The sequence below is a fragment of the Sorghum bicolor genome, chromosome 2 (assembly GCF_000003195.3).
Source record: "Sorghum bicolor cultivar BTx623 chromosome 2, Sorghum_bicolor_NCBIv3, whole genome shotgun sequence".
NCBI classification, from domain to species: Eukaryota; Viridiplantae; Streptophyta; class Magnoliopsida; order Poales; family Poaceae; genus Sorghum; species Sorghum bicolor.
The window spans coordinates 64247460-64269333 of NC_012871.2; the positions used below are offsets into that span (position 1 = coordinate 64247460).

At 46.0% G+C, this 21874-nt stretch overlaps 4 protein-coding genes and 1 long non-coding RNA gene across 6 annotated transcripts; 2 read left to right on the top strand and 3 right to left on the bottom strand.

Annotated features, from left to right (window-relative positions):
• Window positions 761–2847, top strand: LOC8054774. Its single transcript, XM_021452319.1, has 4 exons — window positions 761–896; window positions 1007–1138; window positions 1323–1844; window positions 2571–2847. Exons 1-4 carry the CDS (start codon window positions 868–870, stop codon window positions 2707–2709), a joined length of 822 nt encoding a protein of 273 aa, XP_021307994.1. The 5' UTR covers window positions 761–867; the 3' UTR covers window positions 2710–2847.
• Window positions 3120–6244, bottom strand: LOC8058968. 2 transcript variants are annotated; one of them, XM_021452318.1, is made up of 8 exons: window positions 5925–6244; window positions 5726–5838; window positions 5534–5609; window positions 5384–5412; window positions 5110–5182; window positions 4801–4890; window positions 4452–4638; window positions 3120–3756 (listed from the first exon to the last, which is right to left on the bottom strand). In XM_021452318.1, exons 1-8 carry the CDS (start codon window positions 6162–6164, stop codon window positions 3386–3388), a joined length of 1179 nt encoding a protein of 392 aa, XP_021307993.1. In that variant the 5' UTR covers window positions 6165–6244; the 3' UTR covers window positions 3120–3385. The 2 variants fall into 2 exon arrangements, with proteins under 2 accessions (XP_021307993.1, XP_002462622.1); XM_002462577.2 differs by having other exon boundaries at window positions 5089–5182; window positions 5925–6243.
• On the bottom strand, window positions 10098–11305 carry LOC8054775. The gene has a single exon (XM_002462578.2). It carries the CDS (start codon window positions 11029–11031, stop codon window positions 10405–10407), a length of 627 nt encoding a protein of 208 aa, XP_002462623.1. The 5' UTR covers window positions 11032–11305; the 3' UTR covers window positions 10098–10404.
• On the bottom strand, window positions 12362–18880 carry LOC8054776 (ubiquitin carboxyl-terminal hydrolase 2). Its single transcript, XM_002462579.2, has 3 exons — window positions 18722–18880; window positions 15548–18557; window positions 12362–13111 (listed from the first exon to the last, which is right to left on the bottom strand). The coding sequence occupies exons 2-3, from the start codon at window positions 18484–18486 to the stop codon at window positions 12871–12873; spliced, it is 3180 nt and encodes a 1059-aa protein (XP_002462624.1). The 5' UTR covers window positions 18487–18557; window positions 18722–18880; the 3' UTR covers window positions 12362–12870.
• On the top strand, window positions 19063–21036 carry LOC110432521. Its single transcript, XR_002449967.1, has 3 exons — window positions 19063–19768; window positions 20591–20636; window positions 20756–21036. It is a non-coding gene; the product is annotated as an uncharacterized LOC110432521 (long non-coding RNA).

The following is a 21874-nucleotide window of genomic DNA, read 5'->3' on the forward strand; positions in this document are numbered from 1 at the left end:
AAGGGACGTTCGCGTATCCGACGACGTAGCCGCGGTCCCGCTAGAGGTGAAGGCCGAAGGGTGACCCAAAAAAAAAGTTAGGAAAAAACTTCCAAAAAAACAACTGAAGCGAAAATAGTCATGGTAAAATTTATTTTACTATTGAGAGCATGTGCCCTTACTTTCTTAGATATATTTATGAAAATACATATTACTGTTTGGTGTGTTTGTACGTTTCTCAAAGCGAATTAAAAAAACGCCTTCAAATAATCATGGTGGCGGCCGCGGTCTCTGCGCGTGACAAACGGCGAAGGAGCCGTGCTCCGGAGGGTGGCGCCACCCCCGCGATTGGAAACGATGATGGCGAGGAGCATCACCAGGGGCGTCCCTGAGCCCGTGCGGGCTGTGCGACCAAACTGGGTCTCTAAAATTTATGGGCCTCAAAATTTACTAAGTGTTCTAAGTATATATAATAATTAGTAAAAGCTTGTTACTTCCTTCGTGAGAAAACACATTGAGTCCATGATTGTGAGTTAGAAAAGTCTATGGTTGGTAATTTTTCTTCACATAGTTTGTAACCTTTCGTGAGTTCGTGGTTTCGTCCCTTAGACTTATTCCTCGCTTTTGGTGTTGTTCGTCGCTCAAGAGTCGAGACCTAATAGCAATTATAGACGGCTGGACCCAGATTAGGACGCCAGACGGAGATCATTGCCTGGTATAATCCCTATTTTATTTAGTTAATCTTTTATACATTGTCTTTGTAATATGTTGATATTTAATTTTTTTTTTAGATTTTGACAATAGACACTAGACCTCCACTTATTGTTTTGAACTGGGCCCCATATTTACCCGGGACGCCCCTGCATCACCTCAACCCTTTCCTCGACAATGCGCCGCCCGCCTCCTCAAGGGTCCAGGTGCGTGGCTTCGTTTTGCTTGCACTGCTTTTCCCGTCTGTGTTGGCTCGTCCTGGGATAGTGGGATTGTGACCTCGCTGGGTTCTGCGGATGTGGCTGTGGGGGCACAGGAATATGGCGTCGCGCGCGCGGTGGGTGGAGGAGACCGGCGCTGCGGAGGTGGTGGAGAGCTGGGGCAATATATGGCTGACCACCGGTGTCACTCGGGCCGGCAAGCTGTACTACAACGTTGAGGAGATCGGGTACGTATGCCAACTGTTCGATGAAATGTAACCGTATCCAGCAGACCAGCACAAATGCTGCACTACGTGAAACTCTCAAGCCATTTACAACTAATGTATTATGCATGAATCGCTTGTCGTTGACTTCATTTTTCAAGTACTCGAGTTTGCCAATGAAGGCTTGTTGTCTGACGAAAACATGCAGGTTCTTGGCTGAAAGAGGTGCCTTGATTCTTCTCAGTGATAAGGATGAAACCATAGGAATTGAAGGCATATATGAAAAGCTTGCTGGAGGAAATTATGGGTGCTCCTGGGATACCTTCCAGGCTTATAAACAATTGAAATCGCTTGGATATATCGTTGGAAGATTTGGTGTTCCCTGGACAATGAAGCATGGTAGTACTTGTGACACCATTGCCCCCCAGATGAATATACTTGAGATTGATCAGAGCTTAAATAAAGTTGACGGAGCCTCCAATGACATAACCAAATTGCTCAGGCTCCGTTCGGTTATCTGGGATTGGTTCCTAGCCCAACCCTTTCTTCACAAATTTGTACTATGGAGGAATAGTTCCAGGCCTAGAATCGCCCGTTCCGGAACAACCGAATGGAGCCTCAAGGAAATGCAGATTGATGGGATATCTCCATTTTTTGAAGTTTATCTACCAAATAGCAAGTTCAAAAAGTCATCCGCAGGGTCCCCTAGTTTCCTCTTATGTCTATTAAGGTAATAGTACGCCTTCATCGACTCAGTTAATTTTATGTTCATAGATTCAATGCAGTTCCATTTTTCTGCAATTCATCTTCTGTGGATCTTTCAGTATTAGGGTAATAGGGTCTATCTTCATTTCAGGGTTTTCTTTAATTGTTGAAATATTTATCTGTAAATAAGAATGCATATACAATGTTAGTACAATATCTTCTTTGGAACATGGGAGTGCCCACTGGTACACATGGGCCGAGTTTCATGGAGGCCAAGGGTGGCTGGCATCCATATCTATATAAATGGATTTCTTGTGCTTTTGTATCTATTTTGCAATGGCACCCATCTGCTAGCTATATGAACTCAGTTGAACCTGATTGATTCTCAGTTGATTGGACTCTGTCTTGCCAAGTTGCTGTCAAGTTGTTCAATCATCATTTCTTGCCTGCATATTCTCTTTGTGTTGGTCAATTGCAACTTATCACATTTTCTTTCTATTTTTCACCATTTCCCCCCAAAAGAAATAAATAGATGAAACCGAACAGCGGTCTAAGATTTTCTGCTAAGAGATAAACTGCAAAGAACAATGTCATCTAAGTCAAGGATCACAGCTTATGAATAAACCAGCATCATAGGAATCAAGGATGATCTCATATACTCTATTGATACATGTTTCTATAACAACTTTGACATTTGACATATAATCCCATAAGAAAGACATTGATGTATTGTGTTTCCAATCTAATGCAGTGGTGAACCACCCTCAAGGGTTGAATTGGAAGCGGTGGAAAATAATTTCAGAGACACCCCTCTGAAATGTTGTCATGTGGATAATGGACGGGTCAGCTTTCTCTCCTTTGATGAAGTTACACTCCCAAGCTTGCCCTGATGGGTAGCAGCAGAACATGTAAAGTACATAGCATGATAGCAATAACCAGATCTTCATTCATCAGTTGGCCACAACAATTATTTTTCTTGTCTGAAGCATGGTTAATTGATCTGAAGCCTGATAGTACGTGAAATGTTCCATCTTGAGCTGAACGGGTCTTGTTGAATCTTGACCCACTAATTTATATATATACCCTATACGGGGATATGTATCACGTATGCATGCCCAAGATCTCTTGTTGAGGTCGTCACTGGAACTGCCAGAATTCTTTGCAGAGATCAGTCACACAAGTGATTGCTTTTATACTTGCTGATTAGCACTTGCACAAATTGCAGAGACATAATATTTTGAAACCATAGTCCCAAATTGACATGAGAAATATTTAAATAAACTACATAAGCAAGCGCAAATTCACACAATGAATGAATGAATAATTAAATCTGTAAGGAAGAAATCTGCTGATGCAAACAAAACTCAGTTGTATAAAAGTGTGCTGCTGAACATTGGCGTGACTGAATACTACAAAACAATCTTGCAGCTCACAATTTAAATCTCTGATACTGCACACAACTTCTGGACTTCTGATAGTGCACACAGCTTCAGAACCGTGTCTTGAGATGCATTAGCACAAGCGCACTTTCCTACCTATTGCTCGTCCCCTTAACAAGCGAACATATTAAAGTATGGAATTATCTCTAGTATCACAATCCAGCAATTTGTTGTACAGTCTAGATTGTATGTTGGAAGGAGAAATCATGTCTAGTCTCTGCTTCTTGTTCACCTCTGATGATTTTGTTTCTGAGTCTGCACCTGTGACTTTTGGATTTCCAACTGCGACAAATGCTACTCTCTTCCTAGTCTCGGGCTTCAGGTGCTCGTGAGTACTAAGGGTGTCAGGAACTGAACAAGCACCACTTTCATTTTCTAGTTTCCTCCCACTCTGAGTATCTCCAGCATCATTGCAATGGATCATTTTATCTGATTGCTCTGCTAGAGCAGCGTCTGGCTGGCTGGCTGGCGAGTTCGTTCCTTCTAGACTTTTCATATCTGTAGTTGGTCACAAAACAGGGCAATAGAATTAAAAAGAATGCTTTTGAAGTTAAAGGCCATAGACCCATAAAAATAGAACTGGTCATGGTCTACATAATAATAAAAAAATGTTGCTGAAAACCTTTTGTTTTGTTCCATAAAGCAACAGCCTACTTTCAAATTAACCAACTTATAAGTTATAATTATATAAATAACTAATCAAATGTTGCTCCATAATATAGCTGTAATATGCAAAACCTGGTGCAATTCAGTCAGAACCATGTTAGCTTATCATTCAAGCAGGCTATGTGAGGTTAGTATCAGAACACACGTCTGCCATATCACCATAAATCATGCCACCATGTGTGAACTGTAGCTGTTTAATATAAGCTCTAATGTGACATACTTCCAAAGATTGATGAACTAGCCTCAAAAGCCAGACTCACACCTTGGTAGTTGGCAGCTAGCTTGGGAACAATGGGAATTTATAGTAAAATAATTCGAAGTATCTTAATATTTAATTTGAGCTATGTTCTTAGCAATGCAATAACACTACTAAGGTGCTTTATTTTCAATCAAAATCAGCAACAAAGCACCAAGCATTGCCATGATTCATGAGCATGTCATCGAATTATGACAAAAGCAACAAAGAATTCAAGATCAATGGATCATCATGCATTTATCGTGAAGAATAGAAGATAAAGCATTTCAACCTTCACTAATCAGTGCAAGTGTTTCATACTGGATTGGAGATTCAGGACCGCAGCACTTCTGATCCTCAACTTGGGTTTCCTGACAGATATCTTTAACCTTTTCATGCAAAATGAATTTATCTTTTACCCATACACACTCCAGAACTGTACATGCATCATTCATAGAGGGGTAGTACTCTCTGAAAGCCTGTGGGAATAAGAGAGAAAAAAGAGGCAAATTTATTTAGCGAAATCATTACATTTACTGGCAAGATCAGTTTGTGTGAAAAGTGAAAACATGGTCTCAGGCAATACGTCTTCTCCATGATATACAAAATGACATCATAGCTACTGTGGAAGTAAAATATACCTGCACTCCACTGATGCTAATCTTAACAGCCTGCTTCCTATCAGTAAGATCGGTGACCTTATTGTATACTGACACAACATCAAGTAACATCTGTGAAACAAATACCATAGCGTCAGCATCTACAGCAAAAGCTATGTAGGGAAAACAGAAAGAATAACAATATTAGCTAGCATGTGATTCCAAGGTGACTTTCCTAAATCCTAATGTGTTAGGAGAGCGCATGTCAGCAATTTCAAACCGAATCTTCTTGTTACAATATTAGCCATGCTTATAGATTAAATCCCTGACCTGTTGGATCAGGACCCTTACTCGTGCAAGCAAAGAGAACACAGCCGTGCAAAGATCAACGAAGAATGATCTAGCAAGTAAAAAAGTTATCTGACTGTAATTTAGGTCAAGGAACTTTGGACATCTTTCAAATTGCAAGAGAAATTTACATTTGTTTTCTAATGATGATGATTGATGATGCACGTGCAAGACATTTATAGTTTAACGTAAGCCAAGTGCACGTGCACTAGTCCTATTTGTGACCTATAAGAAATTAAACAGAAACATGATATAACAAGCAAAAGAAAAAGGATACATTGCTGCCTTCATAACAGGTTCAGACATCTGCAAAGGACCGAGAAAATTTTGACTGAGATTTTATACGGGCAAAGTATGAAATCTCACTTTGAGCTAAGCATAAGTCAAGATTCCAATAGAATCAAAGATCAACAGACACAAAACGCACCTGGGATAACAAGCGGGCAACACCCAAAAGCCTCTCATGATGGCTGTGGTTTGCACCAGGTTTCTTCTTAGTCTGCCTATATCAGAATTCAGAAAAAATCAAAAAAGTTTTAGTTGAATATCCAAACAAGCCCAGTAATCAGACAATGGCAAGTGAAATATGTAAGAAGCGTAAATACAGTAACAGACTGACTTGGTGGGGACGAGGATCGTGTTGGCCGGCTTGCGGCATGCGAGAACTGGGAACACGGCGTTGAGGACCTCCGCGAGGCCGGCGCCGAGCAGAAGCTTCAGGTCCCTCCTCACCTGCGCGCATAGAAACTCGCCACTCGCTCAGCGGGATGGGAGGTTTCATCAGGAGGAGGTGTAGAGGAGCCGCGGCCAGGCCTCACCTTGAGGAGGTACTGGAAGTAGGCGGCGCCGCGGTGCTGGTTCCGGTGCTTGTACACAAGGCGCTCCAGCACCCCCGCCTCCACCTGCAGGTGACGCAGCGCAGCCCGCAGCCGCTTCTCCTCGTCGCCCTCCCCAGAAGCAGCAGTGCCCGCCTCCGACCCCTGCGACATGGCCGACGGCGTGTGGGAGCGCGGTGGCGGCGGATATCCCTCTCCCTCCGGTGCTGTTCCTGTCCCCATGGCCGAACCGGGCCTCGTTCGTAGCGCGGCGCGGAAGTGTTTTGGGCCAAGATGGGCTGTGATGTTCCAGGTAGAGTTGAACAGAACTTTTAGGACTCGGGATGTGCCAAATCATATATACTCGTATCCAAGCTGTAGCTGTATCCGATGTGTGGGAGTGGGAGACCGAGACGTCACACAGAGCCTGTTCGCTTGGGAAAAAAACTGTGATAGAAAGTATTATTTATTGATTTATTATAAAAAAAAAACACCGCTATAGAACCCCCCTCCTTGAGTGTTCGCGCATCACTACATCAGGATGCAAGTTACCAACTCGCACAATATTACATGGTCATGGTTGTATCCTACTCGCCATTCTGCCTAAAGATTGGAGTAACGTACGATAACCATAAGTCGCATGTTTGGAACTTTAAAAGCTGATGTCCAAAGATTTTACACTTGCAGCAGCAGTTTACTCAGGGTTGGCACTTGTGCTTTCTTCGGCAGCGAGGTACGCGCAAGCAGAAATCCGAAAGCCGTCTTTCGTTTTCCCTGCAGAAAACAGATCTCTTCGAATTTACAATTACCACCGACCAATCTTTGGTACCAACTGCCAAGTGGAGCTCCAAGATGTGCACACAGTGTCATCCAAAAGGAAGGGTCACAGTACCTAGGGAAAAGCCAAGAGGAACACTTCCAATTCTCCCTGCATATAGACTGTCTAGCTAGGCGCCATCTTTCTGAAATGCGTTTGGACCGTAGTCCAAAAATACACGGATAGAGAAACATTTCCGGTTCTCCCTTCCATTAGAATGATGGTATCTTTGATGAAATATTCCAAGCCTGTACTTGTCATGACTCATGAGTCGTGAGCATTGTCCTAAATGGAAGAGCTTTCCTTAGTATCGCACACGGCACATCGGCAGTTACCAGTCTTCTGTGTGTAACTGCGTGGTGACAACAACTACAAAGCCGGGACCATCATCCACATCCAGAGCTCCTCGTCGTGCCGGGCACGTACGGGGCATCGCAATCTGTTTTGGTGAAGTACGACAACGTAGTTTCGAACTCGTTTAGTGCACTCATCAGAAAAGGATTTGCACTGGCTCAGGCCTCAGCTGAGTGTAAACACTAGTGTAAGGCCATGTTTGGATTGGATCCAAGGAGAGAGTTATTAGCAGCTAAACACCCTCCCAGCTAATAGATAATAACTAGTCAACTATTAGCCAGTTAATATTAGCTATATGCTATTAGCTAGCTAACTACTATCAGCTATTGGATCCAAACAAGATCTTAGCTACTAATAACTCTCTCATTGAATTTAACTAATAGTTTAGCTAATTGTTAGTTGAATATCTAACTAATAACTATTTCACTAGTTGGACACTTGGACCAAACTAGCTAATAGCAATTAATATCAGCTATGAACCATTTGCTAGCTAACTATTAGCAGATAATGGATCCAAACAGGGCCTAATATTTTTTTTAGACCACGCGAAGGCGTGTTTTTTATTAAGTAAAAAGAGTGTTACAATCCGGTAATAAACAGGTTACCAAGTTAGAAGCAGCAACAACAACACCACGAGCAGCTTAGGAACCTAAACGAGAAACGAAAACAGAATGAACCAACAGGTACAAGCCGAAGAGCTGCTCAAACCCGAGCAAGCAGAGGACCAAGGTGCCTGTTCCCAGCTGTTAGCCAGCAGGCCGCCTCACTGAAGATGGACGCAGCCAGGTCCAGCGCTGTTGCAGTTCTTCGATCAAAGGTGCGGGCGTTGCGCTCTTTCCAGAGCGTCCAACCGACTAAGAAGAAGAACGAGTCGAAGCCACGTCTAAGCAGCTTTGGGACCAGCTTCCTGCTCCTGAGCCACCACTGCATTACGTTCTCTTGATCCACGACGATGACCTCCTACAGCTGCAGCTGCAGCCTTAACAAACAAAAATGCCACACCTGCCGGCGAAACACACAGCCCAGCAGAATATGATCCATCGTTTCTGGCTCCTGATCGCAGCAAACACAGACGTTGGAGAAACAGGGTCTAATATTACCAAACAATCCAAGTATATATATACTATCTTGGCCTTGTTTAGTTCGCATTTTTTTTGTTTTTGGCTACTGTAGCATTTCGTTTTTATTTGACAAACATTGTCCAATTACGAAGTAACTAGACTTAAAAGATTCATCTCACAAATTACAGATAAACTGTGCAGTTAGTTTTTATTTTCGTCTATATTTAATGCTCCATGCATGCGACTAAAGATTCAATGTGATGGAGAATCTTGAATTTTTTTGCGAACAACAAGGCCTAAGTGCATTCGGATTCTTGGAATGGTAAAACCACGGGTGGAAGAGACATGGTGGGGGTGGCAGCGTGGATAGGATCGAACTGTATCTGCAGAGGACGTCGCTTTCTTTCGTGCAGACGGAGGCGATCTCCATCTGAACGCACAGTGAGTGATGAACCATGGGGCCTCCGGTCTGGAGCCCATGCAGATGGACAATGCAGCTCAACCACCGATCTAGCTATAGGCGCATAATGTGATTTCCTGGCCCTAATCGTGTGCATGTGTGCTATATACATATATATACACTGCCACTGTCAGTGTATTCTTCAGAAGAACATATTATTATATTGCCATTTGACGCAATCAGAGTAAGCCCAGTTTAGGTCATGTCACGACTCATGAAGAGAGACTCGACAGATGTGGATCGGAGCCATTGTAATCTGATACCCATGGGAATGGGATCCCAACTGCAGCAGAATCGTTCTGCATGCAGGCGGCAGGCCCTTAAACAATGACACTTCCAATCCCGCGTACTACAGTACAATTATGAATTATTCTCTCCCCGCCAATAATACGGCACAAATGGGCACACCGCAACGGCCGGCGCTACAGTCCACGGACCGGCCGTGTAATCTTGCGAGCTAGTGAGCTACACGGCAATTCCTCCCAGCGATGCGAGCTTGTCCGCCTCTGGCCTCTACCGCTGTGGCTCGTCGCTGCTGCAGCAGAGCAGGCCGTCGCAATCATGCGCGCTGTCGCCGTTCCCAAAGACAAAACGGTGCCGGGATAAACCTGTCTGTCCGGCCGGGGTACGCCGCCGCGTCGATCGGGGCCGGCCTGAGAGCACAACTCCATCTCGCCGACGGCCGATCCCGCGCTCGCCATGTGTCCCTCCGCTCGACGGCGCGGGATGATTGCAGCCATGGTCTTGAGTTTGATCGGGCGCGGCGCGGCGGCGAGGAGTGGATGGCATCATGGTAAAGCCGTAAAGGTGACTTTACCGCAGCAAGATCTAAATCGAAGCTCTACACGGACGCCGATCTGCGCGTCGTGCCGCGTACAATAATAATATATAGCCGAAGATGGCGCCGCCCGCCGTGGCAGCGCCTGAATGGCCCGATCCTTCCTAGAATCCCTAGTACAAGGTCTAAACTCGGCAAGGCAACATGATCCGCACTGTTCGTCTCTGTGAGCTGGGGGCTCGCTCGCACGGCCCAACACTACGGCGACTTGCATTGACAAAGCCGTTCAGGTTACGCCGAGTCAAAATCGGCCTAACGTTAACTAACGTGTTCAGGTGGGCAGGGCAGGGCAGGCAGATCAGACGGCCTGCAATTCAGCAGTTCGACTCGTCGTCGCTTCTTTACCTTTCTCTGCTCGTGACATCACCAGACTGCAGTTTGAAGTTGGACGTACCGATGCGTTGAACGGAGGGAACGCGGTGGTGTGGAGAGCTTGGATTCGACGGGTCATTCCATTCCATGCACTGGCTGGATGGCTGGCGGAGCACGAGACTTCAGATGACACGCGTGTACCATCACGCAATCTCCGGGCAGTGACGCCAGGATATTCTGCTGGGTTGGACATGTTTCGTTTGGACCAAGAGATCTTTACTGCGATAGCACGGCGTCCTGGGGATTGCAGGATTCAATTCGATCCATCCATGGACAGTGAATCTTGAATGCTCACCTGTGCTGTGCATCCATCACGGCATGGATGAGGATGATGAGGGTACTAGTAGTACATATGTCGTGTTTGGTTGGAGTCCAACAAGAAATGGAGCAAGAAGAGAAACGAAAAACAGAGATCTTATCTACACCGAATGCTTTCTCTAATCGATCATCGTCGATCCGTCACCGATCAACGCCAAAACCCAAAACGATGGAAAAGATTGGTTCGTGCACAAAGAACCACGAAGCACCGTCACCGGCGGCAGAACCGCAGAATGCGATGCTCAGTAGGCGAGGGGGGTGTGTCAGAAGAGGTTGAGGACCTCGCGGATGGTGGCGTTGCAGAGCGGGCAGCGGCCGCGGCCGGCGCGGAGCTCGCGCGCGCAGGCGCGGCAGAAGGTGTGGCCGCAGGGGATGAAGGCCGCGCCCTTGCCCCGCGCGACGCACACGCAGCACCGCCCGCCCACGCCGCCGCCCTTCCCCTTCTCCTCCTCCTCCGGCAGCGGCGCCGCTTCCTCCGCACCGCCCGCGCGCTTCCACGTCCACTGCTGCTGCTCCGTCCGCTCCAGCAGCGCCATCAGGGACACTCTCTGGCTCTGCCTCCGCGCGGCGGACGCCGGAGCCGCGGTGGCCGTGCCGCCCACGCCTGCTGACGCCGGCGCGGGGCGAACGACGCGGCGGCCCGAGGCGGCGGCGGGAGGGCGGCGGCCCTCGTCCGCGTCGCGGATGACGTCCAGCAGCGTGCGGCGCCTCGCCGCCGCGGCGGGGCGGCCTTCTCCTCCTTCGCCGCCGCTGCCGACGTCGTCGTCCCGGAGCTTGAGGAGGTCGCGGAGGTTGGACGACGCGGCGAGCTGCTCGGCCAGCGTGACGCCGCGCCGCGGCGTCGGCGGCCGCGGCCGCGGCCGTGACCCCGGCGGCACCCGCACGTCCATCCCCTCGCGCTCGCGCTCGCGGCCACCCAACTCGGGACTGGACTGGACTGGAGGGGAGCCCCGCTGACGCCGCCTGTTGGCGCTGCCACTCCGCTAACCCAGTTTATACCGCGTGCCTCAGACCCCTGCCCGCTCGGGCGCCTCTTTTGTTTTCAAGGAACCAACCGGTTTCCTCTTGTTTTGGGAGGCGAGGCGCGTCGCGTCGTGCGCGCCTGCGCCTGCGCGGACGCGGACGCGGGAGCAGGCCGCGCGATTACGGGCGCCACTTGGCGGACGGTCGCGTCGCGTTTAGCCGCGCGGAGGGCCGCGAAGGCTGACGGTTTCGCCCTGCCCCGCTCCCGTTTTCCACCGTGAGGCGCGGACTTTCTTTTTAGGCCTCGTTTAGTTCCGAAAAATTTTAGAAAATAGACATTATAGCATTTTCGTTTATATTTGATAAATATTGTTCAATTATGGACTAACTAGGCTCAAAAGATTCGTTTCGTCAATTTCGACCAAACTGTGCAATTAGTTTTTATTTTTGTTTATATTTAATACTTCATGCATGCGTCTAAAGATTCGATGTGACGAGAAATGTGAAAAATTTTGTAAAATTTTTTCTGGGAAGTAAATAAGGCCTTACGGGGCCGGGACTCGGGAGCAGCCGGCAGCCGGAGGCGACTGACCTACCGGTGGACCGACTAGCGCCTGCGGTCGTGCGCCGCCGTTGCCTCGTGTGATGGGACTCTGGACGGACGGATAGTACTAGCAGTAGGTCATATTGGTGGATCGTGGATGGGCAGGGTTTCTCTACTTTTGTGGGCGTTTGGCACGGGTTGGTGCGTCGACCGGGGCCGGTGAACGTTCAGGTCCAGGATTTTTTTTTTTTTACCTCCAATCCAATCCAAAAAGGTCCACGCTCCAGCACGGGATGGGAACCTGCCATGGACTCGTGCGGAGGTGTGTGTGTGTGTCAGACGGCACGGCGAGATGTCATCGGTCATCGCCTGCGTTCGGGCTCTTCCCTTCGCAGTTGCGCGCCAGCTTCTGCCGTAGCTTTGACGGATCAACGCTGGCTGCAGCAGGGAAGCGTGATTCAGTTATACAGTGACCGATACACGTTCCAGTTATACAGTGACCCGATACGTTCAAGCACACCAGCAGTAACCCCGCTGCGCATTACGCTGTCAAAGCGGCACTCCGCTTTGCTTCTTGCAGCTGCAAGCCAACAATCAAGCTGGACACCGTAGTCGTGCAGTCCGTTGCAATCCAACGTATCGAAACTAGAGTTTTTGCACAGTTGCCATGCTGAAATGAAAGCCTGAAACCAAAATTTCAAGCGGGAAATCCATAACAAAAGAATCTGAATATTTATATATATTAAAAAAATCTCGGGTGATGAGTTGTGAAAACAGCTGTGATAGTTGCAACTACAGGATGGATCCTAAACCTGTTACAGTGCCCCCATCACTCAAAATCTAGGGGCATGCACATACCAAAGAAAAATTTCAAGTTGACCATGAACCATTCAACAGAGCCCTGCCAATTTTGACCAATCTCCAGACCACCAGCTATGTTCTTCAAGACCAAAAAGAAGAATAAAGGAGAAAGTAACGGCTGTAGGGGAGTATGAACAGTTCTGTCCAAGTCCAATTGTGAAAATCTCTTCGACCAAGCAAATGAATGGTAATGAAGCCACCTAGGGCCATGGAGCGACTCAATCGAAGGAACAAATGGACTTGGTATGCAAACTCATTGGGCCGTGCCCACAAAAAGAAGTTGTCTTCACCTCCCAAGTTTACCCCCAGTGATCTTGCACTGATAACTGACTAACTGATGAGTAGGCTGACAGATTTTATCTTAGTCGCCCACCCTCTCATAAAAGAGAATGTAAGCCTCACAGTTCAGCACTTCTTCCAGAGAGGCTTCTCTGACTTGTCCATCGCTTGCATAAAACCAAGACTTTGAGCCACTGCTCTGCTGCTGCCGACCTCCAATCTTGCAAGCTCTCACATACGCAATATAATGACCTCCCGTCATGGTTCCCAAGTGCTCGACAACACCAACAAGACGATAGGTGCTGGTGGTGTTCTCGTTACATCTGCAGGTAACAGAAAACAGTGATGAACAGACCAATCCCAAGGCTTCAAAGAGCTGTTCCTACTGATAAATCAGAAGCATGTCACACTTCTATCATATAGAATCGGAAGATTATGGAAGAAGCAATGATCACCAAGACCTCATCAGAGGTTATGGATATTAAAACCCAAGATACCTTGGCTTTTCCAAATACATAATTCTTTCCTATGCACTTAGATATACACTATGTCTAGGTACATAATAGAATCAATGTTAAAAAAGCCAAAGCGTCTTATAATTTGGAACGGAGGGAGTAAATATTATAAGGCTTAGCTACTAAACTATGAAGAATATATCCCTCATCAAGAATAAATGTAGTAAAGTTGGGTAGTAAGGAGCAGAAGGTTCAAAAAAATTTTAATGTGTTAGATTGATTAGGACACCAATAGAAGATATTCACCATTATATGCCCTCAAACATGAATATATAGCTTCAGCACAAAAGTTCCTAGTCAATTTGAACTGTAGGCAGTAAGCATGTAGTTCTGTTGCAAACTACGCTAAGTCAAAAGAACATGAATGTGGGCATATTTGTATGGTCAACAAAGATCAGAAGCTGGAACATGAGATTTTATTTTCTTTGATGGATAATAAGCTTTGAAGCCTGAAAGAAGCAGCCCCTTTGTGTTATTAACATGGTTCTGCAAATAAATAAGATAAAGTACTTAAATCTAAATTACTGACACTGAGTTGCTGCAATAGAGAAACCCTAATATAAAAGATTGCCGCTCAACTCCTCAGGTTCATCCCTTCACATTTGAGCATTCAAAGTCTTGGAAAGGGATCATGGATTGTCATTAGCCAGATTAGTATCTTGGAATGTGATTATATGTTCTTAACATTTGAGCATGGTTATTAAGGCGGTAAGGTGAGGCGTGGCGACCCACCCCCTTCCAGACGCCTAGGCGAATAAAAGTGGAAGCAGGCAGTCCTCGACAGGGCATAGACACATAACGGCATAGGTCTGGAGGGCAAGGAGCAGAAGCATGAGCTGTGAATCTGCAGAGCAGAAGGGGCAGGAGCATTCCAGGTGCTACAGCTGCCATCTTCTCTTCTCCTATCTCCTCTCCCTCTGCTCTCTCAATTGGCGAGCTGCAGGGTGGGGCGTGTTCCAGCAGAAGGTATAGGCACGTGATTTCCCCTGCGCGCGCAACTCCCTCTAATTTCCTCCCCACACACTTCGGTCCACGCGCTTTTCCCTGTGCCTGCAGCCACCTTGTCACTCTTGGGGCGTCAGTCCCATGCCATGGCGATGCTATATGCAGGGAGGTCACAGCAGGCATGACGCCTCGATTGGAAAAGCGCCCAGACGACGCTTAATAACCATGCATTTGAGCAGGGTAACCCAAACTGAACCCTTTTTTGCACCATGTTTTCAGTAGAGAAAATATCTCAAACCTGAACCTAATTGGTTAGCTAGCTTGATACTTATATGGCAGAATTATTATGGACATGGATATATTTGTAATAACGAATAAGTGCCTTGAAAAAAAAGTAGTGACAGATTAATAGGTGTTATATATTTTGTTGATTCGCATGCTGAAAAGGTCAGCTTACCTGTTTATTTGGGTAATAATCACTTAATCAGTTCAATCAATTCCATTGATTTCAACTTCACTATACATGGCTTTCTCAGGTGTTTAACAATTATAGTTGGTTACTGCTATCTTGTGCTTAACTAATGAAAAGAAAATGTTTTCTGCTGTATCCATACTATGCCAGCTCATTATGTGGAAAAGCATCTCCTATGTCAGTTGAGTTTATTAATGAATCTAAAGCTATCTAGAGGAAGAACACCCCGGATTACTCCAGGGGTCATTGGAACTTTCCCTTTAATTTGTTCATGTCACTATGGATGGATTTTCACAAGTACATTTACTCTTCTGTTTCAGCAAGCTTATAGCCTAAAGCAGATCACACATATCAAGCTAAATCTTATGCTAGTATAATATTCCTGTATTGTTTGTGATTTCACGTTACTGCCCAATGTCTCAGAAAATCATTGCAAGGACAGCAGATGGTAGAGAACCTTTGGAAAGAACCTTGCATTCAGCATGTCGAGTTCATTATAGCTATTACTTTGACCTTACAGCACAACTTGCATAACTTGTTGACATAAAGTTTCCTTATGGCATGAATTTAGTTATAACATGTGTTCGAGCAAAAAAAAAGTTATAACATAAGCATGTTAGACATGAATTCAGCATGATGGTCACTGTTTACTTGTGTATTTCCATTATTGTTGAGAAAAAGATGAGAGCTGCAATATGTGTACAATATAATCGTATATGGTTTACTATCATTTTGTATGATAATGTCACCGTAGTGTTGAATTGCAGCAAAGCAGAAAACAGTTGACTCATTAAGGAAAAAATAGATGCTTTCAGAAGTAGAGGTACCTTGGGTCCATGAATGGTTGTATATCAAGCATCTCCTTAAAGCGCACATGTCCTTTCAGTTTTTTATATCGACCATGAGAATCTTGGCTGAATCTGTTCAAGTTAATCGTCAATACAGGTGGAGCCTTGCTTATAAGAATTCTTCTCAATGCAGCTCTGAAAACCTTTGTCTCATCATCTTTCTGCTTATTTTGGTTATCTTGCTCTAACTGTGCCTTACCAACCATCTTCATTCGCTTCCTCCTGCCCTGATTCTTTGTGATGGCATCTTCATTATCTTTTGCACCAAGCAAGGTTTTTTGTGCATCTGATGGAAGGCTACTCGACACAACTTCTTCAGTATCACCAACAGGTGGAGCTTCAACATTGTTAGTTGCATTGCAAGACTCGGATTCACCACCACAACTCAGTGGTGCACTTGCTGCTTTAGCGGTTATATCCACATTATGACCATCATTATATTGGATAGGTGAATCATGTTGGTTATTCAAAGATGAGGACTCAAGTTCTAATCTTTTCAAATCCATACACTGTTCCTTGTGGCTGGTCTCATTGCTTGACTGTTCAGTCTCATTCATAGTGAAGAGTGCACCAGATCTCTGCATAGAAGTATTTTCTGTGTCTGGAAAATTACAATCACAGTTTTGTTGAGGGTCAGCCAAAGAAGTATTAACACACCTAGCTTCCTTGCAATGCATATCAGAATGTACATTGTCAGAGCAATCAACAGTTGCCATAATCTGATCAATGTCCTTTTTGCAACCATCAGTTCCCATAACCTGATCAATGCCCTCCTGTTTGCTGCAGCTCACGATCAACTTCTTACCATCTTTTCTTCCATCACCACCTGCCATCATCTCCTCACCATCCTTTATTTCATTAGCTCCGTCAGTCATCTCCATGACATTTTTTCTTTCATCAACTTTTATGCGTGCAGCATTAGTGCAGTGCTCACACAGCCATGGTTCAGACAGCAGCTCTGGTTCAGTATACAAAGCCAAGCAGCCCTCAACTGATACAGGAGCATTACTATCATCTACCTCATCATCAGCACTGTTACTACTCCAAGCCATTACATCAATATCTTCTACTTTGCTAGCTTCTTTCTTGACTTCAGAAGTAACTTCCGGTTCATTGAACATATCACCAAGACCAATATAGTCATCTTGCTCCACATCTCCACAATATCCAGGTTGTGTATTATTTTCCGTTACTGGAGAAACAACAACTAGAGGAGGAACTTCACATTCTGAATTATATGAATTTTCAATGGTTTCATCCCTTTCCTTGGCAGTGGTACCAAGTTCTTTGTAAGGAAGTAAGATAACAGTCTGTAAGGAGGCATCATCATCAACAGTGTTCTCGCCTGAGTGCTCAGAACCCAAGATCTGCTCTTTGGGTAGAGCATCATCCTGAGGGTGCAAGGGACCATCTGTTGCATCCCTGCATTCCCAAATTTGTCCTGTTCCAGTAGAATCTGCAGAATCAAGAATCTCGGATTTTGTTTCATCCACATCGGCGACATAATCCAACCAGCAGATGCTATTCTCCACATTTGTAGTGGCATTTTGTTCTTGATTAGACACAGAACCACATGACTCACTGCATCCAGAGGGCTCAGCCTCTTTCTCGCTGACGCTGACTACCTGTTCGAGTTCTGAACCAGGAATTTGGGAATTGTTACGCTCAGCAATTGTTTGGATCTGTTCTTTACTCTCTACTGAAGGAGATGCTCGAGCTGGAACCTTCCCATATCTGCGGCTTTTATTCCTATCTCGTATGGATTGTTTGGTCCTCTTTGCTGGTGGTGATGAAACACTCTTGGTTGGAGGCCTCCTTGATGGAACTGGTAGTGAGAGATCAAGGAATTGATCATGTTTAACAGAACTGTGTGAGCATTCTGTGCTGGACACAGTACTAGACAGCTGACCCCCAAAAATGGAATCCACAATTGTGGGAACCCCTGCATCTGAAGCTTCCTCCTCTAGCTTCCGTGCTTCAGTTTCCTCTGTACGCAAACCATCAAGAAAACAACGGAGCAATTCATGGCTATCCTGCATCTGGTAGCCCCTAAACTGTGGATATTTTGAGCAAATGCTTGAGAAGAGGTTCTTCGGGCTTAGCGCACCTCCTGCATGATTTGAAGCACTTGTCTCTGCAAAAAGCTTCTTCAGTGACATAGCAAGGGCCCCCGTACGAACGTCTGGTCCTAACATCTTCCTGCGCAGCCTATCAACCGCGAGGAGGCTCTGCAGCACTGCATTGAAGAAACATGTATTTCCCAGATTCGGCAGCCCTTTGATCACATTAGCATCGGGGTTAATCAAACGCCATGAATCAGTATCCTCTGCATCAACCACCTTATCTTCCACTGCTGCTGCAACAACTGTCTCTAATTTGGGCATCTCAATTGACACCTCCTTTTCACATGACAAACAATAAGCAACTGTTGGGTCATCATACCTTGCAGCCCACCAATGCCGGTCCTGCTTAGCATGCCGTCTGGCATGGCCATAGGGCTTGGTATCCACTACTGCACCACCACAAAAATGCCGACCACAGTCCAAGCAGACCCACGTATCACTTTTATCCGCCTTCGCCTGCGCCTTGGCAGTAGCGCCTTTGGAGGTGCCTCCTTTCTTCTTCTGCTTACCCACAGCACCACCTTTCTTTCTTGGGGCATCTTCTCGGCAGTGCTCACATGACGCAACATGCTTGGAAGACAAGATCTCCAGGAGGACCTTGTCCAAGTGAGCATTGTCATGACCGTAGTGGCCGCAATGCTCCCGGCCACTAGCTGAAGCAGCTGCTTCCTCTGCTGAGTGGCTTGCATCCTGCGATGCCGCATCACCAGGTCCAACCTCCGAGGATGAGGCTGGAAGATCCCGTTCATGCGCTTTCCGCGAGTTCTTGGGCTTAGCCTTCACCTTCTTCCCCATCACTCCTGAACAGGGCTGGAATCAACCAGGGGCGGAACCAGTAAAGGACATATAGGTTTACAAATATACACCTGACAATTTTTGCAAAAAAAAAGACAAATCGAAGTTAGTATGCATGCTACATGTATTCAGTTGTAATTAGATCGGATCCGAAGACAAGTAGCCACATAGCTTAAGTTAGGGTTTGGGCCCTCGGTTTCGCACAGCAGGAAGGGAAGAGAAGAGTTGCGCGTACCGGTGGGTGCTCGTCAGCTCGTCGCCGGCGAAGCGCCCGGCGAAAACCGGGGAACCTGGCGTAGGTCGGCGGCGGCGGTCGCACAGTCGTCTCCAGGAGAAAAAGAGGGAGGGGGAGAGCGCACGCGTGGTGAACCTGAGTATATATCTCTCCTCTTCTAGTACTCCTCTTCCTACTCCTCAAAAGAGCGGAAGGCCTCTCCGATTCTCACTCGGTCCGTCACTCCCCTCCCTTTAATAATAAAATATTTAATTAAAAAGAAAAAAAAAACAGCGCCCCCGGCGCGCCCCGCCCTAACGGCCCTACCCGCGGCGCCCCCGGCGCCGCCGCCGCCTTCTCCGGCGCACGTGAATCAGCGCCGACAGGTGGGCCCTCAGATGCCTCCCTTGTCCGTGAATCCCCTCCCCTCCCTGTTCTCCTTGCCTTGCTGATGGCTGCGCCCGCCCGCGCCTCTCACCCCGCCGCCGGCCACTCCCGCCTCACTACTGGCCCGCGCGCCTGCGATACCTGAACCTAATAATCACAAAGAGCTCGGCGCGCGGATCCAGCGGAGGGGACCGTGTGCCCACGCCGCGATGCCGATCAGCGCGGCCGTCGTCCGACTCTTCGTCCTCGTCGGGCTTGGGTGCCCGCTTGTGGGTACTCCACGGGCTAGCGCTCGGCGCGGCGGCCGCGGCCGCTGGCGTGGCATACCTGTACCGGCGGCCGTGCGGGTTCCGCAGCCGCGCGGTAGGGATCATACCCGCGCATCGGTGGATGGGTGCTCATGAAAGCCATCTCTTTGCTGAATGACTGGATGAAGAAGATACGCCGTGATGAATGGATGAAAAGGCTGCGCATACTGGCAGTGAGGGCCAGCTTACATGGAATTTGGGTCAATAAGGAAGCCTAATCCGTAACAACGCAGAAGACCCTCATAGAGGTCCTGCGTTTCCATTCTTCATGCGCTTGGAGCCTCCTGCATAGACCAGTGGTAGAGCAATTGACTGCATAGACCAGATGAGGGTCAGAATGTTCGTCTTAACGGTGTTTGATGCAACGTAGTGGGTAATCTTCGATCTCTTCATTATCTTTGTTTTTTCTTCTGTTCTAATCTATTGTTCATGCTATTTAGATATTAACTTAAATTTAGTCACTGTATTATATCTTTGTGAATTCCACAAATGTTGGTGTAAATATGCTTACTTCTTACAGGAGGCAAATTGTATTTCCTAATATCTCACCCTTATGTAAACAAACTAGGTTGTTTAGTTTCTCTAATCGTGACTTTGTACTAAAATGATTGGGCTCAAGTTTTAGCTACTATCTTGAATTTTGAGTCATTGATAATGTTGGTAGATTTCAGTAAGAAATACTCTGTTGTTTATCTTCAGTTCAATTTTTAAACTTATTGCAAATCTCTCCAGTCAAACACAATAAATTTTCTAGGTGAGAATTAATTACTTCTTGATTATTCAAGTGCTATATGAGAAATAATTGGCTTTTGTTGTTAGTACATCGCCAGACAGATGGCTTCAGTCATTTGAAAGTTCAGCTTACAATCTGCCGTGAGCTGCCACTTTATTCTCTGCAAATAGATGCACTTTAGTTCAGATGTCTTTTAGGAGATTAATCTATATGGAACTTTTAACTGTTAGTATTTGATCATAACTATCTGTCCTCTGATTTGAACTTTATATATTATGTCTAGTTATCTTGATGAAGTGTCCCTTGTTTTGTCTAAACAACACATTTGTGCAAAATTCACCAAGGTCAACTGCTTAGTGTATGTTGACTCCTTCACTTTAGCATATGTTTAACCGTGAGATCTTTCATCTTAATGTATTTAGTATTGAATGCTGATGCATTTTTGTATTGTGCGAGTTTCAGGTGACCCTTGAGTTGTTATATTTTGTGATGGCATAGCTTTCTACAGGTACTTCAGCAATTCATAGTACTTGTGACCTTCACATTCTCATTCTGATTCATAAGCAGTAAATGATTCACTTTGCATGCTGCTCTGGCATAAACTAAAGCAACTCCCTTGCATTTCAGGTTAAGTTATTACTTCTAAGCTTTGCTAAGCCATCTAGATATCCTTTGGACATCGAACTGCTGCAGCTGGTTAATAATTAAACCATCCATTCCTTCTGATATCTTTGGAACCTTCTCCAAATTTTACATGGAAGTGCAGATATATTTGGATCCGTATAAACTGTTGTTCAGCAATAGCTTTCATGTAATCTGGGATCAGTTACTTCCAATTTTATGAATTTGTTAAACTTCTATGTGAACCTGGATGCATTAATTTAATTTCAGTCTTAGTTTCATTTGTACTACTTGTCTTTGAGATTGCGACAACATAATTCAGCTGAAATGCCCGATATATAATCCATTCTAGATGATGACCGTGCTGTAGTGCCATGCTATTTATATATCTGTCGCTTAACCTGTCATGTTGTTGGCCTCAATAGAAAGATGGCATGCCTTCAGAGTTAGTAGCTTTGGCTGATTTTTGTTATTTTTCTTGTTGATTTCTATCATCAATAAAAAAATATTAGTTTGTTGGATTGTGCGCTTAGTCTTCATGTTGTGAGCTTTAATTTCTCCGAGAGGTGTCAAATATCTGGCTGCAGGCTGAACGAACAGGCTACTCTGGCCTTTTAAAAGTTGGTAGTGATATCATTCTTTTTTTAAAAAAAAAAAGTTAGTGTAACACCCGGCCCAGGGCTTAATAGGATTAATAGGAGACTCATACCAACAAGTTGCAACTTCTTTTCCGGAAGCCCATCTCTAAAGAACTCTAAAGTTAAGCGTGCTTGGCCTGGAGAAATTTATTGATGGGTGACCGACCGAGAAGTACTTCCCGAGTGCGCACGAGTGAGGACAAAGTGTGCAGAAAAGGGTGCGCACGAGTGAGGACAAAGTGTGCAGAAAAGACTAGTGTTGGTTTGTGGGGGCTGACTATGTCCTAGAAAGGCTACCAGATGTAAGTGGGCCCGGTAAGTGGGCCCGGTCTCGTGGAGGCGGGACGTTACAGAATGGTATCAGAGCCGACTCTCGCGGTTTCACGGGTGCGACAGTTGCGCAGGCATGGTGTGCATGGCTGGTGTGGACCCAGAGTGGTCACACAGCATGGCACATGCGCTGGCACTGGATGCACGGACGTGGCCA